The 12498-nt window shown below is 40.7% G+C and overlaps 1 protein-coding gene across 6 annotated transcripts in view; it reads right to left on the bottom strand.

The window, feature by feature from the left end:
- tmem144b (transmembrane protein 144b) overlaps positions 1 to 12498 on the bottom strand; it is a 52216-nt gene that overhangs the window by 12436 nt on the left and 27282 nt on the right. For 4 of the 6 annotated variants that reach the window (XM_052042812.1, XM_052042787.1, XM_052042807.1 and 1 more), the window contains 4 exons: positions 10202 to 10281; positions 7841 to 7959; positions 4802 to 4921; positions 1043 to 1140 (listed from right to left, as the gene is read on the bottom strand). In XM_052042812.1, the coding sequence (XP_051898772.1) occupies positions 1043 to 1140; positions 4802 to 4921; positions 7841 to 7959; positions 10202 to 10281 (417 nt within the window). The remainder of the gene's footprint in view (positions 1 to 1042; positions 1141 to 4801; positions 4922 to 7840; positions 7960 to 10201; positions 10282 to 12498) is intronic. The other 2 variants (XM_052042815.1, XM_052042814.1) reach the window with 1 other exon arrangement.

Genomic DNA, 12498 nt, shown 5'->3' with positions numbered 1-12498 from the left:
AACAAGTGCATAGTTTGTTGAAAGTGGCATCACAGGTACACATGGTGGCGAAAAAGGTGTTTAGCACACTGGCCTTCAGTCAGGGCACTGAGTATAGGAGTTGGGACATCATGTTGCACTTGTACAAGTCAGAGACTGCACTTGGAGTACTGTGTACAGTTTTGGTCACACTGTTATAGGAAAGACATGGTTAAACTAGAAAGAGTGCAGAAAAGATTTAAGAGGATATTGCCAGGACTAGAGAGCCTGAGTTATAGGGAGAGGTTGATCAGGCTAGGTCATTATTCCTTGAACATTGGAGAATGAGGGGTGACCTTGTAGAGGCACAGATAAGGTGGATGGTAACAGTCTTTTCCCCAGAGTAGGGGAGTCCAAAACTAGGGGGGGGAAGATCTAGGGCGATGGGAAAGAATTAAAAGGGACCTGAGGGGCAACTTCCTCATGCAGAGGGTGGTGAGTACATGGAACAAGCTGACAGGTGAAGTAGTTGAGGTAGGTGCAATAGTATCATTTAAGAAGCAGTTGGATAGGTAGTTGCAGAGGTAGGGCTTGGAGGGATATGGGCCGAATGCAGGAAATTGGGACAAACTGGGTGGGCACTGGTCAGCATGGACTCATTGGGCCAAAGGGCCTGTATCTGTGCTGTATTGCTCTATGACTCTGACTCTATGGCATGGGAGTGCTATATAGGCCAGACTGCGTAATGGAAGCAGACTTCCTTCCTTGAAGGGCATTACTTAAACAAGTCTTTAACAATAATTGGGTAGTTTTAACATTACTGTAGGTTCCTTTTAAAAATTATAATTTACTTAATTACTTGAATTTAAAAATCCCAGGAGCAATAGTGAGATTCAAAATCAAGTCCCTGGATCAAAGGTCCAGAACTTTGGTAGCTTGGACAATAACACTACCACTACACTGTATGTGAGTACTTTCTTGTTGATCAGTGGCCAGTACAGGTGGCTTGCAAATTCAGGGCCAAAGTCTTTAGAAATACAACACTTCCACAACCTTTGCACATTGAGTAGCTCAATTAACTTACTGCAGTGATTATAGGGAAACTAACAACTGCACTGAGGAAATCATTTGCCAGGAACCAGCAGCAGCTCGCAATAGCCCACATCACACCTGAAACAAAACCTTAAAGAAAACATTATTTGTTAGTGTCATCTTTATTTTGCAAGATTGAAATGTTATTAACTTGCACATTTTAATAAACCTTTGGAGTCCAGGACCTCCTCCTGGCTCAGTTTCTGAGTTCAGTTATGGGAAGGGATTACCAGAAAAGCAGAGGAAAAGATTCCAGGTTGTATTCAAAGCCTCTTTGGCATGCAACATCACCACTGAATCCTGGAACCTCTGTCCCATGACTGATCAAAATAGAGGAACATGTGGGATGGTATTGAGAAGCTCAAGGCCATACTCTGGGTGCACATAGAAGCCCTACATAATTGGTGGAAGGAGCACACCATCTCAAACTACCCACCTGCCTGTCCCTTCAAGTGTCATTTTCCCCTTCTGTGGAAGCATTTGCAGCCCCCACACTACCCTCATTGGCCACCTCAGAACCCACAAAATCAGAGTGAAAGTGAGCCATCTTCTATCCTGAGGGAGTATCTAAGAAGGATAGAGAAGAAAAAGCAGCTGGAAACCTCTAATGGGCCAAACTTTTATTTTAAAAATTCTTTTCTCTGCAGGGGTATATTGCTTGGGCACATGATGTAATAAGTTGCCTCTGGCTTTGGTTGTATGTACATTATCTACCTGGAAACCAGATGGACCATTCAACATTAGATTTAACTAATGATAATGGCACTTCTAACAGTCCTCCCTGTAAAGACCTCCTCACTAACATTGGGGAAACATCAAAAATTGTCATAGCCATCCCCTAGACAAGTCAAAATAAATATCACAGCATTTTAAGGATTTGAATGCACTGGAGAGGGGGCAAAAGAGAGTTACCAGGACACTGCCTGGGATGGAATGTTTCAGTTATGAGGACAGACTGCATAAGCCGACTTTGAGTTCCTCGGTGCATACAGTATAGGCAATTCGCGTGTTATGGTCAATCAGGTTACCTTTGCAGAATTTGTGCAAAAAAAGTAAATGAACACTTCTTTTTCCACTTGTGTTTCTCAAGACATACACAGATGCCGTGGCTTTGTTACAGACAATCACAACGTATCATTTTCTAGGAGCACAACCCCCCTGTAGTACAGGGGTCACATTTACAAAAAACTGAGGGGCACAGATAAGGTGGACAGTGAGAAAGTTATCCCTACAACAAGGATGTCTAAAACCAGAGGGCATAGGTTTAAGGTGAAGGGTAAGAGGGTTAGAGAGAATCTGAGGAATTTTTTTTTATTATTCAGAGGGCCATTGCAATCTGGTACGTAGTACCTGATAAGGTTGTGGAGACAGATAATATTTTAAAAAGTACCTGGATGAGCACTTGATTCACCAAGGCATAGAGGGCCCCAGACCAAGTGCTGGTATAGATCAAGTATAGATGGGTATTTGTTGGTCAACATGAACATGGTGGCTGAAGGGCCTGTTTCTGTGCTGTTTGACACCATTACACTGAGAATCACAGCTTTCAGCTAATAACCCAGCCAATATCATCATTATTCCCAGAGATGTCCTACCCTAATAACAGAACTTCCAGAAATGGCAGCTCAGTGGTATAGGGCACGGAGAGGAATGACCCTGGGCACTTTCAACACTGGACCCCAGGAAATCTCAACACCGACTCTGTGCCCAATGGAATCTCTTGACATCAGATCAAATATAGACAAGCAAAACACCAGCTGTTTGCAGCATAATCTCCTCACCCAGCTGATGAATCAGTGTTCCTCAATGTTAAAGATGACCTGAAGCAGCACTGAAAGGGAACTTTAATAACCACCCCAAGCGTGCCTCCTTACTGGTAGAACTAACTGAGCTGACCAAATCCTGAAAGACACAGCTGTTGAAATAGGTCAGCAGCAGGTGGTGAGAGAACCAATACAAGGTAAAACCTACTTGACCTCAGTCACAATAATCTGTCACAGTGGTATCTGCTCATAGCAGCATTTGCAGAAGTGATACCACATTGTCATTATGGTGTCTGACTAGTCCTCACAAATAAGCAAACCATCGTTCATGATGTGTTGCAAAGTCATGAACTTAAATTGAAAATCAAAAAACTGCAGATGCCAGAAACAGGAAATGTTGGAAATACTCAACAGTCAGACAGCATCAAGATGTGGTAAGAGAAACAGAGTTAATGTATTAGGCACTGATTAAAGGCCATTGATCTGAAACATTAACTGTTTCTTTCTCCATAAAATGCTGAGTACTTTCAGCATGTTTGTTTTTAAATTTTGAACTTATTCATTGTTTCACCAAGTATATGGTTTTCCTTTTGGCTTCTCTGCGTGTCTGACATGTTAACACACTGAGGAGTCCTGATGTGTAGCGTTGAAGAGGCTGGCCTCTCGTGCAGAACCAGGTCCCAGCCCACAGGAGTCCAGTGCTGGGAACCTCTTCTTCAAATAAGTTACATGTTGTGATGCTTTTCCATTCGGTTATGAGACTTGCTTTGTGTCTATTCCCTGCTCCACCTTTCTCTCTACCAGTTTGTCTTATTCTGCAACACCTCTCTTCAATCTCCAAGTCATGCTCAATTCCAACAGAAAGATACAGCAGGCTACTAATGTTCGGAAGTAATTGTTATGATCACAAACCTTTAAATGAACTAAAGTGCTCCAGCTAGACCACTCTCTGAAGAGTACTGAGACTGAGGAATGCTCCAAACTTGCAACAATTGCACTGGCAACAAAAAGTAATAATCTACTAACTAACCCAGAAGCATTTCTTGATTTCTAATAGCACTGATGAGGTTCTTCATGCTGCTTAAATGCTGTGTTTGGTTTTGAGAAATTAAGAGAAATTGTTGGGTGGAACATGAAGTCTAAAATGGCAGCAATGGAATCATATCAGTGTAACATAGCAATTGACATCATAACCTGCCAACTTTGCATCTTGCTGGTGGAAATGAGGTACGCATGATTGAGCACAAATCTTTATCGAGTTGTCACCATTGGAAATGGGTGTGCTGCCCATCCTGGATGACATTTTCTACTACTAGGAGGCTGCATAGCAATTGTATGTATATACACATACACACATAAAAAAAGTTGGCTTAGTGGAACCCAATTTCTCTCATGTATTTAAAAAAAAGTCAGGTTCATGCCTCCTTAGTATTGTATACATAATGAAGCACACAGCAAGGCTTTTTTTGTCTTGAATATTTTGGTACATGATTTAGACAAAAGTATTATCACTTTCTAAACTCATCTATGGATGGAAACTTTGCCTTCTCCCAGATCAAAATAACACTGCATTGTAATGCATTGCTGCTAATGCACTTGCTAACTACAAAATTACTTTTATTTAAAGAATATAATTAGCGAGTTTCCTCTTCAACAGATTGGTATGTGAATAAAGTCAGCTAGGTTGGGTTCTCTTGCAATGCTTGCATATTTTAGCGCAATCAATAAAGTCACTTTGTGAACAATTACAAGGAACCCTTCTCCTTGTTTACAGCAAACATTCTGGTGATAAGATGATTCAGAAGCAAAATTCTGCTCTAAGGTATAGGGGTAGGTTTTTGCCATGATATTAAAGTGGTGAACAAAAGTTGATCCAAAGGAGTATAAAAATGCTTTTATGTCTTTTATGTAAGTCACAGATTTCACTAAAGCAGTAAACATGGCATTTTAGTTCCAAAAAAAAATATAGTGAAACAATGATTTCTTACCTGGCAGTATTGCCTTTGGGTAAACTTTTGGTTTATTCTTCATTAATGCACAATATATTAGGAAGTAGACAGTACTTGTGAGAAATATGCCACTAAAATGTGCAAATACATAGTCCAAATCTGCAAGTGAAGCAAATTTTACAAATATTAAATTATTGATAATTCAGATAATCAAGTCACAGATTTAGCCGTTCTTGGTTGTCCGTTGTAACAATGTAACATTAAAATTAATTCTGGCCTTTAGAGGAAATATCCAAGGACAGTCTCTCGCCTTGGACTGGGATCCTATTTATTAAGCCTAGTGTTGTAGCCAAGAAAAGGTGAAAAACAATCAATATTTCCACTGAAACAACAATCCAATAGAACAACCTTTATTTGCTGCCAACAATGAGCCTCTCATGATCACAGTTTACTACCTGGTAAATGCAAAATTACTTATTGCAAATTCACCATTGTCAACTTGCACTCCAAGGCCAGCTCGATGCTGAATATCGAATTTTGCATCATGGAAGAGCCTTCTGTACCATATTGTGGAAAAATTAGGGGGTAGGAGGGTCAGAACAAAAACTGTCCAAGAAATAGCTAAAAATGGCTTAGCTGTCTGACAAAGCCATGAATGTTTCAGAATGTCTTGGAAAGAAAACACAATACCTAAGAACAGTCTAAAGCAATAAAAAGATTTAAGTATATTAGTTTAAAAATATTTACTTAATTAATAGCTTTCTTTCTCACAGCCATTCCTCGCCATTCAAATGAATGAAAGCACTGTTCACCAGTTCTCTGGCCCGACTCCTCAGCATTAAGTGCTGGAGAAATGCTACAACTTTGTATCCACTGTTGTACTCCATGAGTCAAAGTAGAGTTTATTGTCATATGCACAAGTACACGTATGCACAGGTGCAATGAAAAACTTACTTGCAGCAGCATCACAGGCAAATAACATCATATAAGCAGCATTCACAAGAAAAACATAAACATAAATTATACATAATTTTTACAAGAAATAACACAATTAGAACAAAAAAAGTCCATTTCAGTGCAAGCTGATCAAAATAGGCACGGTGTTGCTAAACTGTAGTGATGAGGGTTTTTCCGCTTGGTTCAAGAACCGAATGGTTGAAGGGAAGTAGCTGTTCTTGAACCTGGTGCTGTGGGACTTCAGCCTTCTGTACCTCCTGCTCGATGGTAGCCGCGAAAAGATGGCATAGTCCAGATGGTGGGGATCTTTGATGATGGATGTTACCTTCTTGAGGCTGCGCTTCCTATAGATACTACCAATGGTGGGGAGGGATGTGCCCGTGATGTATTGGGCTGAATCCACTACTCTCTGCAGCTTCTTACGTTCCTGTGCATTTGAATTGCTGTACCAGACGATGACTTTCAACAGTACACCTATAGAAGTTTGTTGGAGTGTTCCGTGACAAGCCCAAACTCCTTAACCTCCTAAGAAAGTAAAGATGTTGGCACGCTTTCTTTATGACTGCATCTATGTGCTGGGCCCAGGCCCAGTCACCCGATATGTTAATGCCCAGGAACTTAAAGCTGCTACTTTCCCCCAATGTAGACTGGTGCATGTCTACCCTCCTTTCCCTTCCTGAAGTCAACGATCATCTCTTTAGTTTTGCTGACATTAAGTGAGAGGTTGTTGTTGCGTAACCACTCAACCAGGTATTCTATCTCACTCCAGTAAGCTGACTCATCGCCACCTGTGATTTGTCCAACAACAGTGATGTCATCAGCGAATTTGAAGATGGGATTGAAGCTGTACTTAGCCACACAGTCATGTTTGTATAGAGAGCAGAGCAGGGGGATAAGCATGCAGCCTAGAGGTGCGCTTGTGTTGATGATCGGTGAGGACGGGATGTTGATACTAATCCTCACTGATTGAGGTCTGCCAATGAGGAAGTTGTGTATCCAGTTGAAGAGGGAGGTACAGAGGCCCAGGTCCTGAAGCTTGATGATGAGTTTGGACGGGATGATTGTGTTGAATGTCGAGCTGTAGTTGATGAACAGCAGCCTGATGTATGAGTTCCTGTTGTCCAGATGGTACAGAGCAGAGTGAAGAGCCAGAGAAATCGCATCTGTTGTTGACCTTATGGTGGAAGGCAAATTGGAGCAGATCCAGGTCACCTCTGAGGTAGGAGTTGATTCGTGCCACAACTGACCTCTCGAAGCACTTCATTATGATTGATGTAAGCACTATTGGATGGTAGTCATTAAGAGAGGTCACCACGTTCTTCTCGGGCACCGGTACCATAGATGCCTTTTTGAAGCAGGTGGGAACCTCAGACCACAGAAGTGAGAGGTTGAATATGTCCATAAATACTCCAGCCAGTTGGTCCGCACAGGTCTTTGGTACTTGGCCAGGTACGCCGTCTGGACCAGACACCTTTTGTGGATTCACCCTCTTGAAGGATGCCCAGACATCGGCCTCAAGAGACTGAAATTAGAGTCATCTGGGCTTGTGGGGGCGTGTCATAGTTCACCCTATCAAACTGTGCATAAAAGGCATTGAGCTCATCCGGGAATGATGGGTCGTTACCACTAAAGGACTTTCACATCAGAGTACCAGCCAGAAGGAAGGCAAGTGAAGTGCAGCCAGCAAGTTTGGATTTTCCATGTTTTCCCAGGAATCCTAAACTGGGTAGCATTTATGTAGAGAAAGAGGAGCATTTTTGTGTGCAGTTGCTGTCATTTCTCTACAAAGTCTTGTCAAATGTAATGCTCAGCTGCTTTCTCTTATGTGTCATTTCAGCTTTTGAAAATTGGAAATTTAAGAACATTAAGAATTGCTTGAAACATTATGCCCCAGAATTTTGCAGGGCTTGTCCTGATCTGCAGCCATTATATCATATGGACCCTTAAAGGAACTACTGTTTGCAGCACTTATGTTCTGAGCATCTGCCAAGGTTACAGCCAGTGAGAAATCAAACCAGCTCTCTAGAGCCTATCAGTTTAACAGCTTTTGACACTGACAAATTTCAACTACGCATACATTTCATGTTACTCAGCAAATAAAATGCATATTAGTATTCTTACCAAACTGGCTTGCATTTTCATATTTGGTTTCATTCTTCAGGGCATGATTCTTGATATAAATCACTGGTACAAAGTTAGAACCGTACAGTAACCCTGCAATGACTGCAAGGCATGAACCCCTAGAGGAGCGGGGAGACAAAACAAAGAGTTAAAAATTACAGTATATTACACAAAAGGTACATATTTCTACATTTTGGGTAGAGTTTCTTTAATAGAACTAAATTTTGATGAAGAGGATTTTGAATTGGTATGTCATCCACTTGAAGACCAGAAACATTAGGGGAAAGAAGTCACTGGTGAGAATAGGAAATATACCATAGGCCAAAGATCAATCAAGAAATAATAGGGGCTTGTAAGAAAGTTCCTGCAATCATACATTCAATTTTCAGAAAAGGTTGCACCAATCAAATTGGCAAAGATTGTCTTGAGGAAGAGTTAATAGAACATGACAGTTTCTTCGAATAGTGGTGTGGGACCAATAGGGGAATAGCCTATTGTATGCAATTCCTCCCCAGGTTACGAATGCCTGACTTATATATAGCCTGTACATACGGACGAGCGCTTGTGAGACTGGTGGGATGAATTCACTGGCTGCTGCAGTGCTGCAGGCATCTTCTGCCATGTGGGAACTTGGTTCACAGTAATATCTGAATGATTGAGTTAAACACCCTGGTTTAATTCCACATTGCCCTTGATTGCCTGTTTTTATTTAAATACATTGCCAGGTGGCCACATTTCTGACTTGTGAATCATTCAGGTTTAGAACAGTTCTCAGGAACGGAACCCTATTCTAACCTGGGAAGACCTGCAGCTGTCCATGTGTAATGAAAGAGAATTAAATAAAGATTTCATTGTAAATGATCCACTGGGGAATACATTATAACATGACAGAATATTACATTTAATTTGAGAGTGCAAAACCTAGGTCTGAAGCACGTCTCTTCAACTTAAACAAAGACAACTACATAGATATAAATGAGCTATTTTCAGATAGGCAGCTGCAGCTAGTAGGATGCTCCACAATGTTTACAATCTATATACTAACAACTTAGTTGAAGGGACCAAATGAAGTACAGATAAATTTGCTGATGATACAAAGATAGGCAATGAAAGCAAGCTGTAAAGAAAACACAGTCTGAAAATGGGATATAGCTAGGTTAAGTGAGAGGGCAAAGATTTGGCAGATAGAGCAAAATATGGGGAACGTGAAGTTATTCACTTTGATATGACAAATACAAAAGAAGGTGTATGTTTTAATATTAAGAGTCTATAGGATACTGCTGTATCGGGAATTCTGTGCAAATTCATAAATGAAACATAGCAAGTTATCAGGCAGGTAATCAGAAAGGTAATGAATCTTTGCTTTTACTGCAAGGGGAATGGATTATGAAAACAGGGAAATCTTGTTACAACTGCACCCAGCACTGGCAAGATCACACCCAGAATACAGTTATAGTTTTGGTCTCCTTATCTTAGTAGGAATATACTTACTTTGGAGGCAGTTTAGAAAAGGTTCACTAGGTTGATTTCTGGGATGAAGGGGTTGCCTTATGAGGAACGATTGGGCATGTTGGATCTATTTTCTTGGGAGTTCAGAAGAGTCTCAAGTAACCTTATTGAAACATGAGATTCTAAGAGGGTTTGTCAGAGTAAATGCTGATAGGATCTTTCACTTCAAGGGGAAATCTAGAATTAGGGGGGCATAGATTCAGAATAAGGATTAATCGTTTAAGGATTAACAGTCAGGGATTAACAGAATAAGGATTAACAGTCAGGGTAGAGGGGGAATTTCTTCTCACTATCCCAGAGAACTCTGGAAGCTGAATCCTTGAATATATTCCAAGATAAATTTCTGGAATAAAGGGCAGTCAAAGGACTACACAAAAGCAGATTTGTGACTAAGATCAGATCAGCCATTCTATTATTGAATGGCGCAGGAGGGTGGAGGAAACACATGGCCGCCTTCTGCCTCAATATTCAATGATCTTGTATCCAAAATTTGGACGTGTTTTTTTATTAAGAAACATATGCATTGTGCATTCTCATATTTGCAAAAATGCACTTTTGATGTCTGAAGTTCTCCACTGGGAACCAAGACAAGTTATTATGCAAGACATACTTATCTGTTTAGTAAATGTAGAACATGATTTTAAAAAAAATATAAAGCAATGTTCTGACTTGCAGTTAATTCCATTTTTCAGTGCACTGTGTACTTCCAAGCTACATAGGTTTGCAGGATAGTATGTATAATTTTAGATCATTAGCTCAGAGCTGGATTTGTCTAAAGGACTGCAAGCAGTAAATGTTGAATTACCCTACCCTTAGATTACTGTTGATGAAACGTACATCAACAATACTTACACAAGCCTTTTTTTTCGTGGACTAAGTTTGTCTACCCAGGATGCATCTGTCAACACGTTTTCTTCATCAGTATTTATACTCTATATTTAATGAAAAAATTGTTAGACTTGCCAAAAGTAATATCAAACTTCAAATAACAGTTTAACTCCTTAAAAAGGATAAATACCAACAGAGCTTTCAAAAATTCCAAAATCCAAATGTCAAATAAAAAACTTTCTGAACACTTGTCCTTTGAAATATTTTCTTAGACGATGAGCATTATGTATTCAAGCTTGTGGTGGATAAAACTTGGCATGGGTGGAAAAGTGTGGAACATTTGAATGGATACGGAGGTAAGCTGGTCATGTAACATTTACATAACTGAAAATTATTAATGGCTATGCATTTAAGCAATATAATGCAAATTCAGATAAGCTCTTGTAATATTATTTTCATAACAGAAGAAAATAAGAACATAATGAAGTGGGGAGCAAGAAAACAATATTTGCCCCATCAACTTTCCTTTTTTCATACTACACACAAAGGATCCATCTTACTCATCTTCTTGACTCGTGTGTTCAAATACATAACACCAACCCATGTGCCTGTTATGAACTCTGTAAACCTCAGAGGGATAAGAAGTTAGGAAATTTAAAACATATTTAAAACTAAAATGACAAAATACAGCTTTTCTGGAATGAAATACAGCAGACAGAACTCATTAGTTAAAAACAAACTGCTGAAAGAATTCAGTGGGTCAAGCAGCATCTGTGGAAGCAAAGGGATGGTCTACGTTTCAGGGTGAGAACCTGCATCAGGACTCCTTAGACTCATTAGTAATCTAGGATTAACAATGCTTCAATGTTTTTTTGAAAGTACAAAAGCTTTTGACTTTGTCAATTGAGAAGGATTTTGAAGCGTCCTTCTCAAATTTGTTTGTCCATAGAAATTCATTTCCAACTTCAGTAATTAATGCGTGGTACAGATGACGTCTCTACATGCATGCAGAGACCAAGCTCTAAGTCATCGTCGACTTGTTCACTGAAGCATAGTAGAGAACAGGCCTTACACCTGCAAAACAAAGGTTCCCTATCAACCTACCGTCACTGTATTGGTTTATTATTGTCACTTGTACTGAGGTACAGTGAAAAACTAGTCTTAAATACTGTTTGTACAGATCAATCCATTACACAGCGCATTGAGGTAGTACAGGGTAAAAACAATAACAGAATAAAGAGTAAAGTGTCACAGCTACAGGGAAGTGCATTGCAAGTAGACAATAAGGTGCAAGGTCAAGAGTCCATCTCATCGTATAAGGGAACCATTCAATAGTCTTATCACAGTGGGATAGAAGCTGTCCTTGAGCCTGGTGGTATGTGCCCTCAGGCTCCTGTATCTTTTGCCTGATGGGAGAGGGGAGAAGAGAGAATGCCTTGGGTGGGTGGGGTTATTGATTATGCTGGCTGCGTCACCAAGCCAGCGAGAGGTATAGGCAGAGACCATGGAGGGGAGGCTGGTTTCCGTGATGTGCTGGGCTGTGTCGACAACTCTCTGCAGTTTCTTGCAGTCCCAGGCAGAGCAGTTGCCATACCAAGCAGTGATGCATCCAGATAGGATGCTTTTTATGGTATATTGATAAAAGTTGGTGTGTGTCAAAGGGGACATGCCAAATTTCTTTAGCCTCCTGAGGAAGTAGAAACGCTGGTGAGCTTTCTTGGCCATGGTGTCCATGTGGTTGGACCAGGAAAGGCTATTGGTGATGTTCAATCCTAGGAACTTGAAGCTCTCAACCCTCTTGACCTCAGCACCATTGATGTAGACAGGTGCACATACACCACCCCTTTCCTGAAGTCAATGACCAGCTCTTTTGTTTTTCTGACATTGAGGGAAAGGTTGTTGTCATGACACAAGCTCTCTATCTCCTTCCTGTACTCCGACTCATCATTACTTAAGATACGGCTTACTACGGTGGTATCATCTGCAAACTTGTAGATGGAGTTATATAGCAGAATCTGGCCAAGCAGTCATGAGTGTATAGGGAGTAGAGTAGAGGGCTGAGGACGCAGCATTGTGGGGCACCAGTGTTGAGAATAATCGTGCTGGAGGTGTTGCTGCCTATCCTCACTGATTGCGGTCTGTTGGTGAGAAAGTCAAGGATCCAGTTGCAGAGGGAGGCGTTGAGTCCCAGGTCTTGTAGCTTGGTGATGATTTTGCTTGGAATTATAGTATTGAAGGTGGAGCTGTAGTCAATAAACAATAGTCTAACATAGGTGTCTTTACTGTCCAGATGCTCCAGAGATGAGCGTAGAGCCAGGGAG

Source organism: Pristis pectinata, chromosome 2 (genome assembly GCF_009764475.1).
Source record: "Pristis pectinata isolate sPriPec2 chromosome 2, sPriPec2.1.pri, whole genome shotgun sequence".
Taxonomy (NCBI): Eukaryota; Metazoa; Chordata; class Chondrichthyes; order Rhinopristiformes; family Pristidae; genus Pristis; species Pristis pectinata.
This window is presented reverse-complemented; position numbering and strand designations above follow the sequence as displayed.